The following is a 25501-nucleotide window of genomic DNA, read 5'->3' on the forward strand; positions in this document are numbered from 1 at the left end:
TGCAAATTAATTTTGAGACCGTCTGTTGAATAATATATGTGCGTCTATTAGTGCAGTGGCCTCAGTTCCAGAACTTATGAAATGAAATCCCAGTATTTTGCCCTTACTTATTGGCCTTATTCAGCTGTGTTATTACTTTTAGTGATTTGTATATCCCTACCTTCGATCTCTCTGCTTCTCTACCCTACCTCAACACATTTTCAAAGGAGTTGTGACCGCCATTCTCTTCCAATCAAAATGTATCACTTCACGATCATCTGTTGAAAGCTTGTATCAATTCCATGTTCATTCTGCAAAGCTCTTTGTGTCTTCCTGCACTTTTCACTGTATTCCTCTGCATTTATTACACACTTCAATTTGGTATTGTCCATGAATTTTGAAGTTTTATTTGACACCCCAATTCCAAATCACCTAAATAAATATCTACTTTTTGCAAGCCTACTGCCAGTTTTCTGTTTAGTAGCTAGCTTGCTCTCTGAACTGCTTCTTGTCCCCAATTCCAAGGATCTGACCTTTGTCATCAGTTTACATTATGAAACCTTATTAAATTCCTTCTGAAAATTCAAATATTATGTCCACAGTATTAGACTTATATACCCTTTTGTTACTTATTCAAATAAATTAGATAATTCAATATTTGTTCAAGTTCAAACTTCCATTTAGAAGCTGTCTCCTTGTTCTTGTATTTTCACTTGGTGAATGTTTTCCTATTATAATGTAAAAAAAATTGAAAGAACTGAGGATGCTGGAAATCAGAAACAAAAACAAATTTCTGGAAAAATTCAGCAGGTCCAGCAGCATCTGTGAAGAGAAAGCAGAGTTAAGGTTTCAGGTCCAGTGACCTTTCTTAAAAACTGAGCCAATGTAAAAATTCAAGGCACATGTGTATCTTTAGCTGCAAAGAAAGACTTCTTTGAAAACATGCCATGAACCTTTGTAACATGTAATTTCAAGAATAGCCACAAATAACTGTCTATATCCACAGCAAAGCAACATATAATATGTCTATTTCCCTTGTAAATGTTGAGGCAAAGCAATTATTCAATACTTCCAGCATTTCAAAGCGATTACCTATGAATTGATCATTTATAGAGTCATAGAAAAGTGCAGAACAAAAACAGACCCTTCGGTCCAACTCGTCCATGCCAACCAGATATCCCAACTGAATCTATTCTCACTCGCCAGCACCCAGCCCATATCCAAACAAATCTTTCCTATTCATATACCCATCCAGATGCCTTTTAAATGTTTCAATTGTACCAGCCTCCACCACTTCCTCTGGCAGCTCATCCCGTACCATACCACCCTATGCGTGAAAAGGTTGCCTCTAAGGTCTCTTTTATATCTTTCCCCTCTCACCCTCAACCTATGCCCCCTAGTTCTGGACTCCCCTACCCCAGGGAAAAGACTGTGTCTATTTATTCTATCCACGCACCTCAACATTTTATAAAATTCTATGAGGTCACCCCTCAGCCTCTGACGCTCCAGGGAAAACAGCCCAGCCTGTTCAGCCTCTCCCTAAAGCTCAAATCCTCCAATCCAGGCAACATCCTTGTAAATCTTTTCTGAACCTTTTCAAGTTTCACAATAACTTTCCGATAGGAAGGAGACCAGAAGTGCATGCAATGTTCCAGAAGTGGCCTCGCCAATGTCCTGTACAGCCACAACATGACATCCCAACTCCTGTACTCAATACTGTGACCAATAAAGGAAAGCATACCAAACGCCTTCTTCACTATCCTATCTACCTGTGACTCCACTTTCAAGGAGCTATGAACCTGCACTCCAAGGTCTCTTTGTTCAGCAATACTCCCTAGGACCTTACCATTAAGTTATTAAGTCCTGCTTGTAACTAAAAGTAAACTTGTTCTTGTCCAGATTTTCTCTTGTTACTTATGTATAGAAGAATAATTTACCTTCTTTTCACATTCCTTGATAATAATTTCTTTATTAAATTAGAAACTATTGCAAGATAAATATAACTAAAATATGATGTGTATTGTATGAAGGAAAATCTGCTTTTTTTATTCAATGAATGTCTTAACCCAGTTAGAATAGGCAAGTCACAATAAGCTGTGCAGCTTGGCACAAGTGACTTAAATTAGGTTCTTATTCAGTTACTAATGCAGAAAACAAATTGTGTTCAAAATTCTATTGATTGTATAAATTGCTGACTGACTAAAGTATCCAACTGCAATATCAACATTTGAAAATAATGTGTTTTACTCATGGATGGAAGTAACCAATTGCTGTTTATGATTGTACCATTTAGCCAGCAACTCCTTGTAAGCCACCTGTAGTAGCAGACTGGGCCTCTGGAGTCTCAACAAAGCCTGATCCCAAGACGATCAGTAAGCATGTTCAACGCATGGTTGACGTAAGTTTTTTCCTGCTGTCAATACTGTGTCATATATTTAATTCTAGCTTTCTTTTCATTTTATTGCAACCAGCGAGAAAACCCTCCATTATATTTCTTCACAAGCATTTATCCTCCAAAAGTGTTAGATTTTTATTAACAGAGCATATTGAACAGAAAGAATGTTTAAGATTTATAGAGTCATAGAGTCATAGAGATGTACAGCACAGAAACAGACCCCTTGGTCCAACTCTTCCATGCTAACCAGATATCCCAACCCAATCTCGTCCCACCTGCCAGCACCCGGCCCATATCCCTCCAAACTCTTCCTATTCACATACCCATCCTTTTAAATGCCTTTTAAATGTTGCAATTGTACCAGCCTCCACCACTTTCTCTGGCAGCTCATTCCATACACGTACCACCCTCTGCGTGAAAATGTTGCCCCTTTGTTCTCTTTTATATCTTTCCCCTCTCACTCTAAACCTATGCCCTCTAGTTCTGGATTCCCCGACCCCAGGGAAAAGACTTTGCCTATTTACCCTATCCATGCCCTTCATAATTTTGTAAACCTCTATAAGGTCACCCCTCAGCCTCCGACGCTCCAGAGAAAACAGCCCCAGCCTGTTCAGCCTCTCCCCATAGCTCAAATCCTCCAACCCTGGCAACATCCTTGTAGATCTTTTCTGAACCCTTTCAAGTTTGACAACATCTTTCCGATAGGAAGGACACCAGAATTGCACACAATATTCCAACAGTGGCCTAACCAACGTCCTGTATAGCCGCAACATGACCTCTTGCAGTCTAAGGATGCACTGAGCATTACAGAAGAAGAAACAGACCATGAATTCTAAACATCTGAAGCTTGATTTTCCTGTAGACTTTTGAACTCAACTGGCAAACTCAAATGAGTAGATGCACTGTGTGAGAAATAATCACTCATTATGATTTACCCAATGCAGCCGATTAATGACCAGAGTGTGGGCATGCCATACAATTAAGAAATACAAGTGGACTTTAGAGGCTGACTAGACATTCCAACTTGAAAGAAGTGGTAGGTTTCCATGCTATATGAAGCTGGGCCACTGCTTCATGTAGTGGAGGGTGCCCTACAATAGATGTTACACACAGTTAGGCTTGTAAGCATACCTGAAGCTTCTGACCTCTGACCTGTTGCATGGAGGTCCAATCAGCTAAATTGCCCCCACTGTTGCAGAAGCTAGAGGCCCTTACTGAGCTGGATTGGTTATACCCAGTGTGTGTAAGGGGCAGCTATGCCTTCCTTCATCACCCTCCAGGAAAGCACATTTATATTTGATATTGTTATCACCTGCGTGTCTCTGCTTCTGCCCCCGTGGTTGTTGAAACTTTACATGAAACTCAAATTTTTATCACACTTTCATGCTTTGCTTGGAAAAGGGTAGGAATTTGTGGAAGGATTCAATGTAATGATACAAGCCTTCCTTTTATAGATACATATGCTGGAGAATTTTAATGTGTTGGTATGCATTTGTTGTAGAGAACAACCATATTCACTGAACACAAGGATTCTGCTGGATGCCAATCCAGAATTCATTTAATTGCTTCTGTATCTATTGATTGTGTTTTTTTTTAAAAATCAAGCTTTTCTACAAGAATAAAAAAAATGCACTTTTGATTTTGGTTTTGACAAAAGCAAATGGCTATTGGCTGAACACTTCACTCCACTGCCATTGCATAAAAATTGTACAATACAGTCCCTAGCAAGAATACTACTTATGTATCTATAGATATATATGTTATATGTTCACTACATATATAACAAATATATCTAGAAAGCTACAGTGAGAAGTGTTTTATCACCAAAATTCAGCGCCATTTTGAGTTTCAAAAAGAATAAAAAGTAATACATAAATAGAGTTAATCTTGTACCAATAACTAAACTTCAAAACAGCAAGGTACATAGTAATTATCTCTAACACAGTGGATTTGCAACAATGAGCAATTAAGGATAGGCTTTAGCCACTTTTTGATGTTTGAAAGCTGAATGTATGATAACATTTACTTCAACAAAAGCTCTGTATTTGTTCAAGTGATTGACTTCACTACATTCTAAACAAAAAGTTTAAACATTTTAATTTTGCAAGAAGTATGTGAGAAGGTGGTACATTAATGCTTCTTGATGTGATCTGTCATGAGTTTTCAGTGGAATCCCCACCCTCAATGAGTTACATCGGAGTTAGTAATTTGAAGTCAGGTGGAGTACAAATAGCAACAGAATATTATGGTTCAGAAGTACAGGGCCTTATGACACTCAATAGTTCAGAGATATCTTGATGAAATTAGATACCAATTTTCAAAGGGAAATTAGTGTAATAGGGACAGAATTAGATAAGGCGAAAGTGAGGACTGCAGATGCTGGAGATCAGAGTCAAGATTAGAGTAGTGCTGGAAAAGCCCAGCAGGTCAGGCAGCATCCGAGGAGCAGGAAAGTTGATGTTTCGGGCAAAAACCCTTCATCAGGAATGATGCAGGGAGCCTCCGGGGTGGAGAGATAGATGTGCATCCTTTCTAATTTACATGAACATAATTACTAGTACAACTCATGAACCCATTTCTGTTGTTTGACCATTTGTTATGTTATTCATTTGCTTATCCAATGCAGTCTGTCTTTAAAAATTACGACCATGATCAGGATGGCTATATTTCCCAAGAGGAGTTTGAAAAGATCGCTGCAAGTTTTCCATTTTCCTTCTGCGTTATGGACAAAGATTGGTGAGTACAGCAATGTCAGTCAGGGCAGTACAAAATATTTCAATGAAGCAACAGCAAGTAGCAGAACAGACTATAAGTAAATATGCATCTTGGATTGAAGGGCATTGAGAAAGACACTGCCACCTCGCTGGTTTAAATTTATTTGTTTCCTACACACAGTGAAATCATATGGAACAGAGAAGGCCATTTTGCCCAGTAAGCCTTTGCCATGAATTATTTATCTAATTAGACATATTCCCTCGCTCTTTTCCTAAGAGCTCTGCCGATTCCCTTTTGAAAATTGGACCTGAGTTTCTGGCTTAATCTTTTCTTTTCTTCCCTTTGTTTTGCCTTTCATGTCAAATGTAGCATAACGTTTTTATTTATTTTCTCTACCTAAGGTTTGCACCTATGATGATGCTATATTAGATTAGATTCCCTACAGTGTGGAAACAGGCCGGTTGACCCAACAAATCCACACCAGCCCTCCCACACAGACACGGGGAGAATGCGCAAACTGCACATAGACAGTCAGCCAAGGCTGGAATCAAACCCGTGTCCCTGGTGCTGTGAGGCAGCAGTGCTAACCACTGAACCACTGTGCCACCCAAGATGTTTGCAACATTGTACATTTTTCACTGTCCTCCTGTTCTTTTGCAACTTCAGGGCATGTGACAAAAAATTTAAATTCCACTTCTAATTTCAAGTTTGATTCTAATTTACTTTATCTCCCCCTCCATTGTAATTGTTAATTTTTAATCCTTAAATTTCACTGTTGAACAGGATAGAGTCCAGTATGCATCCCAATCCCAGTTGCCCCATTGTAAATTTACACATGTAGCAATTTGAAGTGTAAGCATAGCTTAAAACTGAATGAGGAAGGAAAAGCAACCAACTCACAGACCATGCCATGAAATCCTCCCTCTGCAAATTCTATCCCATTGAAACCAACTACATACATCCCAGATCATAGCTTGCTGAGTTAAATTCTCCTCTAATACCTGCCTGAAACATAACTCTGTTTCTCTTCTGCCCTGCTGAACATTTCCAGCATTTTGTATTTTTAATCTCCTCTTTCTCCCACGTGTGCTTTTGTCAATTGCAATACATGCATGCAGTTTTGGTCACCTTATCTGAGGAAGGATATTCTGGCTAGTGAAGGAGTGCAAGAAAGGTTTACCATACTGACTCCTGGGATTACAGGACTAACGTATGAAGAGAGACTGGATTGGTTGGGTCTGTATTCACTGGAGATTCAAAAATTTCATAGAAATGTATAAGGTTCTAAGGCCAAGACAGTGTAAACACAGGAAGAATGTTCCCAAAAGAGTCTAGAAACAAGGCTCACGAACAAAGGATATGGATAGGCCATTCTGGACTGAAATGAGGAAAGATTTCTTCAATCAGAGAGTGGTGAGCATGTGGAATTCTCTGCCACAGAAAGCGGTTCAGGCCAAAACTTTGAATGTTTTCAAGAAGAAGTTAAATGTAGCTCTTAGAGCTGAAGGATTAGAGGGCATGAGACAAAGATGGAAACAGGGTACTGAATTGGAAGATCAGCCATGATCACGTTAAAAGGTGCAGCAGGCTCCAAAGGCTGCTCCTATCCTCCAACTTTCTATAGAATCGTTCATCCTTAGTGTGGCAGCAGGTTATTCAGCCCATCGAGTCCACCCCGACCTTTTAAGAGCATCCCACCCAGACCCACCCCATACCCCATCCCTATTACCCTACATTTTCCATGGCTAATGCACCTAGTCTGCATGGCCCCAGACACTATGGACAATTTAGCATGGCCATTCCACCCTAACCTGCACAGCTTTGGACTGTGGAAGGAAACAAGGATCTGGAGGAAAAGCACACAGATACAGGGAGAATGCGCAAGCTCCACACAAACTGTCACCTGACAGAGAATCAAACCCGGGTCCCTGGTGCTGTGAGGCAGTAGTGCTGGCTACGGAGTCACCATGCCACCCTGTGTACCTTCTGGGTATTGACTTGCTTGCCAGTGGAAACTATTTTTCCCTAACTCCTGATCAACATTCTTCATAACTTTGAATACTTTTATGAATACTTACATAAAATCTCCCCTTTGCTCTGTTTCTTCTAAGGAAAACAATCACAGTTTATTTATGCTTTCCATCCTTGTAGTTAGTTCTAAGTTTGTTGTGCTCGAACATCTAAAATTGAGATGATTTATGCATCTGATCCTTCTGTCATTTTCTGCTCCACAAAATTACAAAGTATTAACTTCAAAAAAAACCACAGATATAGACATGACTCATCAATTCCACAAACTTTGCTGCAAATAATTCTTAGTCTACAAAAATGAACCAATTTATATGCATAGCAACAGAAAGACATACTAAATTAACAAAGGTCTAGTTGACTAGTTAACATCAACCAACTCATACATCGCAGAGGATAGAATATTTTGCAGGGGCACATTTCTTATTGGTTTGTAATTGTAATGCTTAACACTAGAGAAATATACTATAGTTAGCAGAATGTTCTGTGCTCATACATCGATTATTAGTCTAAGAACAAAGACATTCTCTTTTATTTGGCACCAGTGAAAGAAAAATATATCTGGCAGAAAATCTTTAAAACGTATTTCAAGTTGTAATCAGTCAACAAATCATCACTGCACAGACCAATGTAATCAAAAGTGCACTTAAAAGGATTTTCTAATATTCTCTTTATGTAGATGTACCTCTTGCGGCAGCTCCCTCAATGCGTTCCCTAGTGTCCGAGAACATAGCCCATTCACAATGTATGAGCAGCTGTTGAAAAGGCAGTACAGATTTGTGCTGCAGACATTGTCAGTTTTGGAGGAGGAACTGTGCGGGTTAACATTGCTCATAAAAGCCAGCAATGTTGTTATTGTAATCTGAAATCTAAGTCTACCCATGGCCAGGCACCATACCAATATGTTATATATGCACTTTTGTTTGCTACCAATGATGTTGCACCTCCATCACTGTTGGAGGATAACATAAAACTCCTGAGGTGGAACTCCAAGCTCCTTGGGCACAAGTATGATTTCATTCATTTTACACAGCACCCTTCAAAGTTAGGTGAAAGTGGGGACTGCCGATGCTGGAGGTCAGAGTCAAAAAGTGTGGTGCTGGAAAAGCACAACAGGTCAGGCAGCATCCAAGGAGCAGGAGAGTTGATGTTTTAAGCAAGACATTCCTGATGAAGAGCTTATACTGAAAACATCGATTCTCCTGCTCCTTGGATACTGCCTGGCTGGCTGTCCTTTTCCAGCACCACACTTTTCACCCATCAAAGTTAGTAATGACTGTACCAATGAAAGTTACAAATGTAACTGAAGTTTCTTTGCTATCATAAAAGAACATCTGAAATATAGAATATAGAACATTACAGCGCAGTACAGGCCCTTCAGCCCTCGATGTTGCACTGATCTGTGAAACCAATCTGAAGCTCATCTAACCTACGCTATTCCATTTTCATTCATATATATATCCAATGGCCATTTAAATGCCCTTAAAGTTGGCAAGTCTGTTACTGTTGCAGGCTATGCGTTCCACACTCATACTACTCTCTGAGTAAAGAAACTACCTCTGACATCTGTCCTATACCTATATAGTCGCCTCAAGTCCCTCAGCTTTTCCTCGTAAGACTTCCACTCCATACCAGGCAACATCCTGGTAAATCTCCTCTGAACCCTTTCCAAAGCGTCCCCATCCTTCCTATAATGTGGTGACCAGAACTGCACGCCAAGTGCAGCTGCACCAGAACTTTGTACAGCTGCAGCATGACCTCATGGTTCCGAAATTCAATCCCTCTATTAATAAAAGCTAACAAACTGCATACCTTCTTAAAATGCAATATTGAAGTGCATATCTTTGATATTTACTGAGATTGTCCTAAAATCACTAGTGTGCAGTGCTTGAATATCATAATAAACCGTCACTAAATTACAGATTTGCCCAAGGAAGAATTGTTTGATTGTATTCACTACTGATATGAATTTGTTAAAATGTTATGTAAAATAGTGTGTAGTGATCTCTGCAGAATAAATTATTTATGTTTCCATTAATGAATGATAAAGATAATAAAGATTTAAATGGTAACCTATTCTCTATCAGTTACCAATTTACCTGAATATGTTTTATAGAGTTCCTATTGTATTTATGTCATTCCAAGTTTGTATAAGATCTTTAGCAATGAAGGATTCTCATTTTACAGTGAAGGTCTAATAAGCAGAGAAGAAATTACAGCCTACTTCATGAGATCCAGCTCCATCTTCTCGAAATCAGTCCTCGGCTTTCTGCATAATTTCCAGGAGACAACATATCTGAAACCAACTTTCTGTGACAACTGTGCTGGATTTGTAAGTTGATTTAACCTATAGTCTCCCAGCTTGTAAGATGTCACTGAGCAACTGTTGATGACTGAAAAAAATGCTATAAATATTTTATCTGAATGTAGTCTGAAAAATAATAAGGAGTTATAGATGATAGCTTTACTATTCATTGGTGTAATGGCCATAATAGGTTATTGTCTGTGCTACTGTCCTAGTAATCCAGAGGTCAAATCACACCATGACATCGAGTCATCAAATCATACAGCATGGAAACAGACCCTTCGGTCCAGCCAGTCCATGCCAAATATAATCCCAAACTAAACAAGTCCCACCTGCCTGCTCCTGGCCCATACCCTTCCAAACCTTTCCTATTCATGTATCTATCCAAATGTCTTTATAACATTGTTATTGTACCCACATCCACTACTTTCTCGGGAAGTTCATCCACATGTGAACCACCCCCATGTAAAAAATTTGCCTCTTACGTCTTTTTAAAATCTCTCTCCTTTCACTTTAAAAATTTGCCTTCTACTCTTGATATTCCCCATCCTAGAGAAAAGACAACTACCATTAATACTGCATTATTTTATAAACTTTTATCAGATTGCCTGTCAACCTCCTACACTCTAGTGAAAAAAGTGCCAGCCTATCCAGTCTTTCTTTACAACTCAAACCTTCCATACCTGGCATCTCTTCTGAACCCTTCCCAGCTGGGTAATAGCCTTCCTATAACTGGGCAACCAGAATTGGTCACAGTATTCCAGAAGAGGTCTCATCAATGTTCTGTACAACCTCAACATGACTTCCAAACTCCTCTACTCAAAGCATTGAGCAATGAAGGCAAGCATGCCAAATACCTTTTTAACCACCTTGTCTATTTGTGATGCAAACTTCAAAGAATTATGTACCTGGATCCCTAGATCCGTCTGTTCTACAACATGATCCAAGGTCCTACCACTAATTGTATAAGCCCTAACCTTGTTTGCTGTACCAAAATGCAATACCTCACATTTATTCAGATTGAACGCCATCTGCCATTTTTCAGCCCATTGACCCATTTGATCAAGATCCGTTTGTAATCTTAGAAAACCTTCTTCACTGTCTACAATGCTACCAATTTTGGTGTCAGTCCGAAAATTTATGAACAATGCCTTCTATGTTCTCATCCAAACCATTCATATAAATGAGAAACAAAAGTGGATCCAGAACCGATCCCTGTGGAACACCACTGGTGACAAGTCTCCAGTCTAAAAAGCAACCCTCCACCACCACTTTCTGTCTCCTGCCATTTATGTATCCAGTTGGCAAGTTTACCCTGAATCCCATGTGACCTAACTTAACAATTAGCCAACCATGTGGAACCTTGTCAAAGGCTTTTCCAAAATCCAAATAAATAACGTCTATTGCTCTGCCATCATCAATCATTTTAGTAACTTTTTCAAAAAACTAACTCAAGTTTGTGAGACACGATTTTCCTCACGCAAAACCATGCTGACTATCTTTAATGAATTTTTGCCTCTCTAAGTGTCCATAAATCCCATCTTTTATTGTCGCCTCCACAATTTACCCACAACCGATGTCAGACTCACAGGTCTAAAGTTCCCCACTTTTTCCTTACAAACTTTCTTAAACAAAGGTACAACACTAGCCACCCTCCAGTCAGCAGGTACCTCACCCGTAGTTATAGATGATGCAAATATTTCTGCAAGAGGTCTTGTAATTTCCTCTCTTACTTCCCACAATGTTCTGAGGTACATTAGATCAGGTCCAAGAGATTTATCCACTTTTATATTCTCTAAATTCTCCGAACTTTCTCCTGTGTAATGTGAACTGTTTTTAAAACATCAAAGTTTATTTCTCTCCATTTCTTTCTGCACAGTAAAAATTAGTGCTAAATATTCATTTAGTATCTTTCCCATCTCCTGGGGTTCAACACAAAGATGACCTCCTTGATCTTTAAGAAGCCCTACCCTCTGTCTAGTTATCCTCTTGCTCTTAGTGTATTTGTAGAATCTCTTTGGATTATCCTTAACTTTATCTGCAGTGCTATCTCATTTCCCTTCTTTGCCTTCCTAATTTCTCTCTTAAGAATGCCCCTACATTCTTTATATTGATAAGAAATTCAATTGAACCAAGTTGTCTATTTCTAAAATAAGACTTTCTTTTCTTGACTAGAACCTCAATATTTTTATTCATCAATTTTGTTCCTTTATCTTACTAGCCATACCCTTCACTCTAACATGAACAAAATGCCTCTGAACTCTCATCATCACATTCTTGAATACCTCCCACTTGTCAGACATTTTTTTTAACCTGTGAACAGTCTACTCCAATCAACTTTTGAAAGTTCTTATCTCATACCATTAAAAGTTACCTTACTCCAATTAGGGAATTGAACTGAATAAATCTGGTAATTTGTGGATATCATTTGACAATGATCAGAAGAGCTGCCTGATTGTTGGATAAACCCAACTGGATGAACTTCAGGGTAGGAAATTGTCCATCTCTACCCTTTAGGTTCTTGCGCCAAAGCTATAATTTTGAGATTTAATGTCCTCAGAGTCAACAGGGATGGGCAAAGCATCACTTCAAGAACAACAAGCCTTTCAGTTTCTTTTTATTTTTCTGAAAAATGTTAAATGTGCTCAAGTCTGTCAAATTGTATACTTTCAAAATTAAAATAATGTCCTTTTTTTCAGATCTGGGGTGTTATAAAACAAGGGTACAGATGCAGAGGTAAATGGTGTTATAAAATAATTATATTTAATAACTGTATTAATTGTTATCATACGTTTGGTAAACTAATTTAGATAGATCAGTGAATTTGCTAGATTAATGGATTTACAATTGCAATTATACAAACTCATTTTTACTATTTCTGATAGCTTTATACAGTTAATAGTATGTGCTTTATCACCTAATCCAGATTGTATCTAAATGATGTTCATCCAGAAATCAACATTTTGCTTAAGAACTTATTGAAACCAAACAATGTGCAACTTCTAACCTTTTGCATACTTTTAAACAGGTGTAAATAATGAGAAGTGGTGATCATGATCTAACCATAATGCGTAGTCTGTTAACCAACAACTTAATATAAACACTCAACTACCAAACATTAAAATGTTTCCTTAATCAGATTTGTTTCATTTGTGAAATTATAAATAACTTAAGACTCTTAAAAAGGTATTTAAAAGCCATTTAAGACTTTCAATGAATTGAATAGTGAATTTTAAGTTAGAAAGCGTATGTCTTTTACACTCCTATTATTCTAGGCTGAATACATTCAGCTAATCGTTTGAAAATCCTTCCTTTGTTTATGTATGTGAAGAATATAACAATTTGGATGAGTGGCCAAACAAAGTACATTGACCTAAGAGAAATCATAGAGATGCTGTAAATGTTGGCATAAGAGCTTGTGGTGGTGGGCTGTAAAAATATTAAAATGTATGTTCACACTGATGTATTTTGAAAACATTGTTTACATTATAGCATTAGGAGTCAGCAACCCATAACAGACTGATGAGATGAAAGTATTTTTCTGTTATCTGAAAAGATCCCATGTAAAATAAGATTATGTGGTCTCAACCCAATTCCTAAAATGTGTGACTTTACTGTGTAGAACCATTTCCATTAATGCACTTAACAAGATGTTAACAACACTTAAGGCTGGGAAGTCAATGGAGAAGCCAGCTAGCAACTAATGTGTGAAAGACATCCTAATAATGCTCTGAAAATAATTTTGGAAGGAGCCTTCTTTACAAGGCTTCAACATTCAAGAGGGCATGAGAGATTAAAAAATTAGAGACATACTTTTGGGAGGGAGTTTGTATGTAAAAAGGATTACAAGCTTACAGATGTTGAGATTGTGAAATTATCTTTAAATTAGCATGTAAACCATCTGAAGTAGAACAATTAATTTACAAAAAATGCAATAATCTTTTCTAAAGTTGTATGCAATGTTATGGGACTAGAAGAACCATTTATATTGTTATATTTGCTCAGGTTAACACATCAAGCTTTACAAAGATCAAACTGCTCTTTTCTACCACCTGAGAATGAAAGATTGGAATTGCTGCATTAAATCTTCCAATTGCTGAATATTTTAATACACAAAATTTTAACCGTATTTCAACCTTATTGCACAGAGCATTTTGTGAGTTACCACTGATGTCAAATTTGATAGCCATTTCATTTTGATGCCCACAATATGATGCATTTCTGATTGCAGATTGTGGTATGAACTGTCACAAACAGTGTCGAGACTTGGTGGTGCTGGAATGCAAAAATAAAGCCAAGACCACAGATGCCAGTCAAACCTCAAGCTCCTCTGCTCCTGCACTTTGCTCTGCAGAAACCAAAGGCCTAAATATTGGTAATATTACTCTTTCCATTGAATTGTACTGTTAAACTTTTTGAAAATTGTAACCTTTTCTAAATATTAATATATTGAGGATAAAAAACATTAACATTGATTGAAATATTAGATGCATATCTTTGAGTACTGATTATTCCTGGTGCTTGACAGAATTTAAGTACTTTCGTTTGTTAAACACTTTCAAAAAATATTTGAGAAGGTTTAAATGATGGATATTATATAGAAGATAAAAAGCAATCATCTTTCTTATTATTTTCTTTCTTGTTATGTTTTATATTATCTTTGAAATTATTTGAGTAATCTAACATATAAGTTAATATATATCAATATATGTATAATTTATATAATCTTAATGGCTTTTCTGTCTATCTTGCCCTTCCAAAACACAAACTAGCACTAGCCAAGAAAATAAGTTTGTGGGTGTCTTACTCCTAGTTCTCTGTCCGTGTCATTAAGAACCCAGTTTCTATGAGATAGATAAAATTGATTATTTTCCTAGTCTAATTTTACTTCCTATTTTACTTACCTAAACATTTAAAAGATCACTGCAGCAATGCAACAGGCTTTGGGAATCTATCAGTATTGTAAAGGCAGCATGAGCCTCTTTTATTTATCTTGTCATCATGTACATCTGAGTACTCTGAGGGGTACGAGATAGAATCACCCTTCAACAATTGCCCATAGTTATGGTTCAGTGAACGGTAGAGATAATGGCTTGAGATAATGCTCACAAATTTGAGACTTCTTATCTCATAAATTGTCAACAAATGTGAGAGAACAGCATCTTTACCACCCTCTCAACCAGTTTGGGAAAACTCCTTCCTTATTACAGGAACAAAGAAATTGCTGAATCAGAAAAGACCAAAGCCAAACTAGTTGACCTTTTATTGTCCTGTTAGATGAATGATACAACAATAATGCAATTGCTGATTAACCAAATCTATACCACAAATGAAAACAGACCACAGATAACAAATTTCAACACATTGGAGTATTTTGTGGAAATGATTTTTGCACTATATCTGTACTTTTTCAGAACTAATCAGCCTAAGAGCGCTTTTTTTGTTCTTAATTTGAGTGTGGATAATCTTGGAATTGTCGAGCAATAGTAACATGAATCAGTGAAAGTTAAGCTTCAATAGTCAAAATGGAGTATGAAAGAACTGCACATATATGATGCCCTCTTTTATTTACTCTTAGGATGTGAATGTTGTTGGCTGTGCCAGTATTTATTCCACATCCCTAACAGATAATGTTGAGCTGCCTTCTTGAACTCTACATATTCATCCACTCCTGCTAGAGATGGAGTTGCAGGATTTTGATCCAGTGACAGTAAAGCAACAGTAATATAACTCCAAATCAGGATGGTATGTGAGTTGGAGAGGTCATGACGTTTCTATTATCTGCTATATTTGCCCTTCTAGATGGTAGTGTTCATGGGTTTAGAAGGTGCTGACAAAGGAGCCTTGGTAGCTTACTGCAGTAGGTGTTGTAGCTGGGATGTACTGCTGCAACTATGTATTGGTGATGCACAGAGTGAAGTTTGAGAGTGGTGAATAGGGAACTGATCAAGTGGGATGCTTTATCCTGGATTGTTGTTGGAGATGTGTTTATTCAGGTAAATGGAGAGTATTTAATTGTAGTCTTGACTTGTACGTTGTAGATGATGGACAGACATTGGAACATCAGGAGGTGGGTTACTTGCCATAGAATTCCCAATATTCTTGTATCCACAGGATTTATATGGCTGGTCCTGTTCAATGTCTGGTCAATGGTAAACCATAGAATGTTGACAATGGGAAATTTTTTGGTACTAGTGACGTTGAATTTCAGGGGAAGATGGTTAGATTTCCTTTTCTTGGAGGGGCCATTGCCTGGAATTAGTGTGGCACAAATTTACTTGCCTTGTACTATGCCCAACCCTAAATGCTGTCCAGATCTTTATGCATACAGACTCGATCTGCCTCAGCATCTAAGGTGTTGCAAAACATTTTTGAAAGGCTTTGAAATCATCCACAAACATGCACACTTTTGACATTATTTTTGAAGGAAAGTCATGCATACAAAATGCTAAAGGTGTTTTGCATAAGGCATTACCTGGACTGATATCCCAGGGATTGTGATAATTAACTTCCAACAACAATAACCATACTCCTTTGTGTTTGATATGACCTGTAGAATCCTGAAGAAGGGTCCTCCCCGAAACATCGACTCTCTTGTTCCTCGGATACTGCCTGACCTGCTGTGCCTTCTCCAGCACCATGCTTTATCAACTCTGATATGACCTCTGGAGAGTTTTCCCCCCCAATTCCCATTAACCTCAAATTTATTATGGTTTCTTGTTCCATATTTGATCAAATGCTAAATTGATGTCAAGGACAACATACTATTGTTACTAATGAAAGTTCATTCTTTTGATTTTTGGATCAAGATAATAATGAGGTCTGCCCAGCAGAACACAAACTGAGCATCAGTGAGCAGGGTTATTGCTGAATGATAGTGCTATTAATGATATGTTCCATCACTTCATTGTAGATTGTGAGTAGAGTTGGACTTGTTAAAAGGCATTTGTCTTAATCACAGTCAATTGATCTATACTATAAAATGGTTGACATGGGAAGGGGGGTAATGGTGGGCATTTCATTTTTATTTTAAATGTGTTTTTGCATGGGGGCACCCCTGAGAAGATAATATCCTTCATAATTTATTCACCCATACTACAAAAACCATCCTCTTTGTCTCCTTCCGGCTCCCCTTCCTGAGGTGCCAAAATATCTCAGCCCAAAACTACCCAATTTAGCTCACTATGAAATCTATCAGGCCTCCATTGTGGGCTTGCATGGACTGTATGAGCTGCCAACCAGAAGGCAGGACTTCCTCTAGAAGTAGAGTCTCTATGTTATGTCTGTGGTTTGGTTAATTTCTGGGCCTGTCAGCCAACTGTCAACTTTCTTCTAACAGTGGCTTGGCAGTGAGCTGTTTATATTTTTCCCCAGAACTCTATGCACCTTGCCTTTTGCACTAATATGCTGCATTCTTCCATCGTTGGAGATAAGCATGTTTTTGGAGCATCCTCCTCCAGTTACCTGTCCACAACCATTCACTACTAGATTTGACAGAATTGCAGAGTTCTGATGTGATTCTTTGTGTGAGAAATTATTTAACTGCCTAGAGCATGTTGCATCCACAGTTTAACTTATTTGTAGTCCTGTATGCATCTCATCTTCAGGTATGCCTGGTGCTGCTCCTGCCATGCTGTCCTACACTGTTCCTTGAATCAAGGCTGATCCTCTGGTTTGATGGTAATAGCACAGTGGCTGAAAACAAGCATACATACAGCATACAAATGAAACGCAGGAGTAGGTCATATGACTCCTCGTGCCTGGTCCACCATTCAATAAGGTCATGGCTGATCAGATTGTGGCCTCAATTCTACCTTTCTGCCTGCCCCTACTATTCTTAAACATCCTTGTTAGTTCGATCTCCATATTAGTTAGATCTATCTACCTCTGCCTTAAAAAATATTCAATGGCCTTCCATCTACCACACTGTGGGAAAAAAGTTCCAAAGACTCATGTATGACCTTGGGATAAAAATCTTGTTGTTGCATCTTAAATTAGGAATTCCTTATTTTAAAGAATGTCCCTTGTTCTAGTTTCTCCCACAAAGGGAAACATCTTTTCAGCATTTACTCTGTCATGCCCCTTCAGGATCTTATGTGTTTCACTAAGATCATCTCACATTCTTCTTATCCCTAGTGAATACACACAAACTTCCCTCATAAGATAGCTCCTCATCAGCAAAGTAAAACATCTTTGAACTATCTCTACAGCGATTATGACCTTTCTTAAATAAGTCCAAAACTGTGTAGAGTTATACAATTCTGCTGCTGATGGCCCATGGATGCAATTCATTGATTTTCAGGTTTTAAGTTACAATAGGGAGGTGCTGTCCTGTCTTTACAGTGAGGTCATGCTCTCTTGTATGTGGTACTACCACCATGCTAAATGTTATAGGCACAGAACAGATGATCTATCAACTTAAAACTGAATTAAAAATCACACACCACAAGATTATAGTCCAACAGGGTTATTTGGAAGTACAAGCTTTCGAAGCACTGTTCCTTCGTCAGGTAGCTAGTGACGAAGGAGCAGCACTCTGAAAGCTTGTACTTCCCAAATAAACCTGTTGGACTATAACCTGGTGTTGTGTGATTTTTAATTCAGTTTTAAGTTGATAGATCATCTGTTCTGTGCCTATAACATTTAGCATGGTGGTAGTACCACATACAAGAGAGCATGACCTCACTGTAAAGACAGGACATCATCTCCACAAGGATTACACAGTGTTTAGATCTGCCAATGCTATCATGGATAGATGGATCTGTGATAGGTACAGTGGAGAGGATAAGGTCAAATAAGTTTCTCCCATCACGTTGGTTCCTTAATGACCCGCCATTGACTTAGATTTCCTTTAAGACTTGACAAGTAGTGGTGCTATTGATCTACTTTTGGTGATATGCATTAAACCTGCACACCTCGAGTACGTTGTGCCTTTGACACTCTTAGCGCTTGTTCTAAGTGGTGTTCATCCTGGAGGAGCACAAATTCATCAACTGAGGAAGGCCGGTAGGTGATGATCAGCAAGAGGGGTTGAACCTGATTCCATGAGATATGATGAAGTTCAGAGCCAATGTTGAGGCCTGCCAGGGATACTCCCTCCTGACTGTATGTCACTGTGCTGCCACCTCTGGTGGAACAGGGACATATGCATATGATGGCAATGTCTGAACTTAATCATACTCATGGAATAATATCTAGTAGACAATATCAGGCTGTTAATTGATTAGCCCAAGGGACAGCTCTCCCAATTTTGGCACGAGCCCACGGATGTCAGGAAGATTTTTCAGAGTCAACTGGGGCAGATGCATCTTTAGTAAAGCAAAGAGCTATGGATCATGGAAATCTGAAACAAAAACAAGAAGTGCTGTAGAAAATCGGCATGTCTAGCCGCATCTGTGGAGAGAAAAGCAGAGTTAAGTCAACAGGCCCTTTGTCAGAATGGCTCTGAAGAAAGATCACCAGACTGAAAATGTTAATTCTGCTTTCTCTCCACGGATGCTGCCAAACCTACTAATTTTCTCTAGCACTTTCTGTTTTTGTTCCAGATGTGTTTTGTTGTTTCTGGCACCTAAGCTGATGTCAATATTATTTGATTTTTCTGAACTGTGTGATGCAACTGAGTGCCATACTGGGCCACTTCTGAGGGCAGTTGACTGTCAGTCACAGTGCTGTGGGTCTGGAGTCACATGTAAACTATGTCAGGTAGCGGTTGTAGATTTCTTCCCCCTGAAGGACATTAGTTTCTAACAATTGGATAATTTAATGATCATTATTATTGAAACTAGTATTTTATTCTAGATTCATCATTCAATTGAATTTAAATTCAATGACTGGTTGTAATGGCAGGATTTTAACTTCAACTTACAAGTGCGCTCCCTAGGATTAGCGCAAAACCAGACATCTAATTCCAAACCAACATTTAATTAAGGAGGGAAGATGGAGTAAATACATCACAGGGAAAATCAACAGAGCTTCTCTTGTTGGATTCATCCATTTGGAATTTGGCATACACTTTGCCTCCACTCACCCACCTTGAACTGCCCACCTGCATCCGTCTCTGGAGTCCATACTGAGAGTGTTATTTCATAAAATTATCCCATAGCGTGAAAGTGTTCAGCTCTGAGTCATAGGATTGTGGGTTCAAATATCACTCCAAGACATCACAGAATTGAATCTGTTACTCAGCGTGATACTGAGGGAGTGTTGCATTGATGGCATGTAGTGACGTCCATAAGAAAATAAGGAACAGGAGATGTCAGCTACACAGTTCCACAAGCCTGTTTTCTGCTGTTCAATAAAATCATGGTGCATCTTTTGCCAAAGTAAAGTACTATAAAGGCTGTGGGTAGATGAAATATAAACAGAAAACATTGTAAATAATAATGAATTCTGACAATATTCACGATGCTTCAGGTCAAAGAACTTTGATTGGAATTAGAAAATGTTAGATGTATAACAGGTTTTAAGCAGGTGAAGAGGAAGCTAAATAGTTGGGGTTAAGTAATCAAATAAATGATAACAGTCAAAGGCAGGAAAGATTAAACGATAAAAAGAAAAGCAAAACAAGGTCATAATAAGACAAGTAGAGTCATGGGTTTGAAAGCAACTTGCCAAGGAGCCTTGATTAATTTCTGCACTGCATCTTGTATATGATACACACTGCTGTCACTGTTGGTGATGAAGTAGGGGAGTATTGAAGGTGGTGGAAGGAGCTCCAGGGTTGTGGGCTGTGTTGTCCCAGATGGTATCAGCGTTCTTGAGCATTGCTGGAGCTTGATTCATTCGGGCAAGTGGGGTTTTTCCATCACATTCCTGACTTGTATGTTGTAAATACTCAACAGACAACAGGGAAGCAGGAGGTGAGTTACTCACTGCAAAGTTAAGACCATAAGACCATAGGTTATAGGAGCAGAACCAAGTTATATGGCCCATCAAGTCTATCCCAATATTCAATCATGGCTGATATATTTCTCAACCCCAGTCTCCTGCCTGCTTCCCATCATCCTTGATCCTCTTACCAATCAAGAAATTATCTATCTCTGTCTTAAATATACGCAATGACTTAGCCTCCATAGCCTTCTGTGGCAATGGGTTCCACAGATTCACCACCCTCTATTCCTCGCCTCTTACTTGCTCGTGTATACATGGCTGGTTAGGTCAGTTCCTGATCAATAGAAAGCTCTAATGATGTTAACACTGGGGAATTCAGCCATTGAAAATGAAGGGGCAATGGTTAGATTCTCTCATGGAATTGTTTGTTGCCAGGTATTTGTGTAGTATCAACCTGGTCTGAATATTGTCCTGTTGCATATGGATATAGACTGTTTCGGTGTTGAAGGTGACAGGTTTGGTGCTAAACATTCCAATCATCAGTGAACATCCCACCCCTGACCTTATGATGGAGGGAAGGGCATCGTTGGAGCAGCTGAAGATGGTTGTGCTGAGGATGCCACATCTGAGTAACTCCTACAGGGATGTCCTGAGACTGTAATGATTAACTGCCAACAACTACAGCCACCTTACTTTGTATTAGGTATGACTCCAACCAGCAGATAACCTTCACCCCAATTTCCATTGATTCCAGTTTTGTTTGGGCTTTTAGATGACATGCTCTTTTAAATATTGCCTTGAAACCAAGGGTAGTCATTCTCACCATTTCAGTTCCACTCTTTTGTCCATGTAATGAGGTGAGGAGCTGACCCTCTCAGAACCCAAAATGAGCATTAGACAGCAAGTTATTCCTTTGAAAGTGCCACTTGATAGTCCTGTTGACAATCTTTCCCATAACTTCACTAATGATTGAGTGTAGACTGACAGGGCAGAAATTTCCGTTTGTACTGTTTTAAGTACAGAGGATATACCTGGGTAAATTTCCACCTTGGTGATTAAAACCTGGTATTGTCACTATGTGGGAATAGCCAGGACACAGGTAATTGTGGAGTATAAGTCTTCAATACTGTTGCTGAAATATTATTGGGACCCTCAGCCTTTGCAGCAACCAGTGCATTCAACTGTTTCTTGATATCATTTGGAATGAATCTGGTTGAAACTTGGCACCTGTCACACTGGGAATCTCTGAATGAGGCCAAAAAGGATCATCCACTCACCACTTCTGGCTGAAGATGAATGCAAATATACAGCCTTTTTTTCTGCACTGAGATGACGGACTCCCCCAAGGATGAGCATGCCGTACTTGTGAAGTCATAGTGTCTACTACCTAGATGATGCACTGCAGAAATACACCAAATCCTTAGACACTTCCTCCCAAGCCCACAAACACTTCCATCTAGAAGGACAAAGGCAACAGGTACATGGCAATACTACTACCTGCAAGTTCCCCTCCAAGCCATTCACCATCATGACTTGCAAATACATTGACATTCCTTTACTGTCACTGGGACAAAATCCTGCACTTGGCTCCCTCAGGTCATTGTGGGTCTCCCTACAGCATGAACTGCAGTGGTTCAGGAAGGCAACTCACCACCACTTTCAAGGGCAACAAGCAATTGGCAATAAAGGCTGGCTCAGCCATTGACACCCACGTCCCACAAGTGAATACAAAATGTGCTGTGACCATGATTTTAGAATAAGAGATCAAAGTAAATACAACCCACTGAGAATGGGTTAAGAGTCAGGTGACTATTCTCAGGTGAAGGTTGCTTCACTCGAGTGAGGGGAAGCTGCAGTGCTCAGATGAGGGATGGGGTTGCAGTGCTCAGGTGAAGGGCAGGGTGAGATATTTGGGCCAGGAGCAGTACTGGGGTCTGTGACCTCTGTCCTTGCCCTTAACTATGAGTAGCAGATTCACAAAAGCTGAGCAGTGGTGTTCCACAAGGATCAGTATTGCAATCGTTATCATTCAACATTTACACCAATGGCGGACTCAAGGATTGGCAGCACATTCCCAAAATTAGGAAATGACACCAAGTTTGTTAGAAAAGTGCGGATGTCATGACAAAATGCAAAACACTGTTAATAAACTTGCAGAACAATTCTCTACATAGATATGTTCAGGGTCATTTAAATTGATAAGAAAAATAAGCAGACCACATTCTGCTTATAAAATAAGAACATTTGATTGGAAAATGGCAGAGAACTAGGCGAGAGATGTACAAATTATTAACCAGCATCACAAGATCATGAGGCCATAAAAAAAATTCAAATAAAGAAAGGTAATTTCTATAGAAGTTGGAACTTGTCTCAAGCCACTAAAGCTCATTACCACCTCCTCACAGCTATGTAGGGATGGGCAATGACATTGGAAAGAACTAAAGTATCGTGCACAATATTAGAAGGTGCAATAAAGATTTAAAAGGATAATACTAGAATGCTCAAGGAGACAATGATGACACTGCACTAGTATCCATAACCCCAAACTAATTTTCTGGCGATATGCCAGATAATACATTTTTAATTCAAAGAAAATCTGGAATAAAATGCTGTCCTAATAGCAACCATGCAACCATCTTATGCCATTTCGGGAAGGATATCTGCCATTCTTACCTAGTCTAATCTACGTGTGACTCCAGATGCACAGGAATGTGTTTGATTCTTAAGTGTCCTCTATGCAATTAGTGATGGGTAATACTGGATGGTCGAGACAACAACACCCACATCTTATGAACTTTTTTAAAAAAAATCTATCAGCAAATTCAACAGATTATTTCCTCTAGAAAACTTTAAGACTGAAGGGTCACCTTTAAGAGGTAGTTCGAGTTATGAAAGGCTAGATTTAGACAAGGTGTTTCCACATGTTAAGAGACCAAAACTAGGCTCCATATATAGTCATTAATAAATCCAACATGAAATTCAGCATAAATATCTCTACTCAGATATTTCTTTGAATGGTACTTATAAGTAGTCAAGGTACAAAGATGCATTTCTGAGGAAGCTAGATAAGCAGACAATGAAAAAAGTAACAGAAAATAATGCTGATAAAATGTTGGGGAGAGGTTTGAGGAGACTCATGTAGACCGTAAACAGTGACAAAGATCAGTTAGGCTGAATGGCTTGTTCCTTTGCTGTACAATTTAAATAATTCAATGCAATCCATACCTTGTCTTTTCTAAATTGGATACCCATCAAGGTCACTTATCTCCTGGAAACTATACATGTGATAATAAAAAGATTTATTTGCAGTAATCACTTGTAGTTCATACATTTTATATTTCAGTTAGTTGAGAAATGTTCTCACAATGTTCACATTAATATTTTTGCAGGAAATGAAGATGGACCATTTACATACTTCAATGAGGAAGTGCATAATGATACTGAACGCAAAGACCGCACTATTGTACTAATGGGGGGCTCAGCCCAGAAGATCTCAGTAAGATTGAAGCCTGTTGTAATGCACAAGGCCACACAGACTGATATAACTGGCTCAGACACAGATACCACTGGAAATCAAGCAACATCTTTGGGAAGAATGAAGACATCAGATACATCCCTGTTATCCCCAAACATACTTCCATTGTGTCCAAGTCCTCTTCCAACTCGTAGAAGACCCTGTGTGAAATGGGAAAATATGGCATCATTTCACAAACCTAAAAATGACGACTTTAGCAAGGAGCATCGATTATATCAACTAGAAAAGGTACAAATCCAGTTTCATTTTAGAGCATTAATCACAGGGGACAATACAATAGGCACTTAAAAGACAAAGTAAAATCTGGATGATGTTTTGCTTTATGTGGCATATTGTTTTTAAAGTTATATTGTTAAATATAAACCTCAATATTTACATCTAAAACACTATTTTTAAAAAACAAAATCAGAAGACCAGCAAGTCATTGCATGGATTTCAGTGACCTGGAGAGGATAATATATCCTGGAGCAGCTCTAAGGGCTGGCAAACATGGGAGCCAATCCACTGGAAAATATATAGTAGGAGCTGGGAACAACATTTTTCTTTATTCTTTCATTGGATGTGGGTGTTAAAGGCAAGGCCAGCATTTGTCGTCTGTTCTTAATTGACCTTGACGTGAGAGACTAGCTTGGCCATTTCAGAAGGCAGTTAAGAGTCAACCACATTACTGTGGGATTGCAGTCACGTATAGAACAGACTAAGAAGGATTGCAGTTTTCCTTCCCTAAAGGGCAATAGTGAAACAAGTGGGCTTTTAACAGAATTGGTGATACATTCATGAGACTTCATGGTTGAGACTACCTTTCAATTCCATATTTAAGACTTGAATTGAAATTCCACCAACTACCATGGACATTACTAGTCCAATGATATTGTCATTTCAAACCATCTTCCCTGAAGAAATATTCCTTTTCATCCTTAGGGTTTTTCTTCCTTTTACAGTCCAGTTTTTTTTGCATTTAAGTACTTTGCTTCTCATTAATAAAGTAGCTTCACAATGTAAAGTGCCCAGTTATAATTTCACATCAAAGAAGATTTATTAATGCACTCCATTCACATAGTTGTAGGACTTTGTACAGACCAACATCTTACAAATTTAGTGTGAAATGATTGGTAGATGTTCAGAATATGTGGTATTTTCAATTGGGGATTGCTGGCTATGGAGCAGAAGCTGACCAATGTTTTCTTTTCCGTGGTAAAATGATTCTGGGGACAGTTCCAGCTCTCCTGATGTTGCCCCAGCTCCTGAGTATAGTATAATGGGAATGAATATGTTAATGATGAAGTTGTACATACATGAAGTTGTAATGCTGACATCAAGAGCAAGTGTAATTCAGATTTTGAGAAGAGATGATCAGAAGAACTGCACTGGAGAGCTAGAGTCAGTATTTTCAATATTAAATGTGATTGAACTCCTGAAGGTCAGACAACAGTCACTTTTAGATCTTGTAAATAGAGAACTGCAGCAAACCCAAGTAGGGACAGTCTAGCTAAATACAGCAGTCTCAAGAGTGCATTTCAGATTCTCAGTTCCCAGGTTCCTGGGGAGGCAAAGATGTAGCGGCGTAGTTATAGAGTCAGTGTCATACAGCATGGAAACAGAACCTTCAGTCCAACTCATCCATGCTGATCAGATAATCCAATCTGACCTAGTCAGTATTTAACCCATATCCCTCAAAGCTCTTCCTATTTATATACCCATCCAGATGACTTAT

The 25501-nt window shown here is 38.6% G+C and overlaps 1 protein-coding gene across 3 annotated transcripts in view; it reads left to right on the plus strand.

Annotated features, from left to right (window-relative positions):
* The window catches only part of LOC122553731 (RAS guanyl-releasing protein 1-like), a 134078-nt gene that overhangs the window by 97134 nt on the left and 11443 nt on the right, over positions 1–25501 (plus strand). For all 3 annotated transcript variants that reach the window (XM_087990021.1, XM_043697995.2, XM_043697994.2), the window contains exons 11-16: positions 2273–2377; positions 5001–5110; positions 9305–9449; positions 12122–12158; positions 13654–13797; positions 23642–24015. In XM_087990021.1, the coding sequence (XP_087846147.1) occupies positions 2273–2377; positions 5001–5110; positions 9305–9449; positions 12122–12158; positions 13654–13797; positions 23642–24015 (915 nt within the window). The remainder of the gene's footprint in view (positions 1–2272; positions 2378–5000; positions 5111–9304; positions 9450–12121; positions 12159–13653; positions 13798–23641; positions 24016–25501) is intronic.

The sequence above is a fragment of the Chiloscyllium plagiosum genome, unplaced genomic scaffold, assembly GCF_037043375.1.
Source record: "Chiloscyllium plagiosum isolate Xiang-an unplaced genomic scaffold, Cpla_swu_hap1 HiC_scaffold_8, whole genome shotgun sequence".
NCBI classification, from domain to species: Eukaryota; Metazoa; Chordata; class Chondrichthyes; order Orectolobiformes; family Hemiscylliidae; genus Chiloscyllium; species Chiloscyllium plagiosum.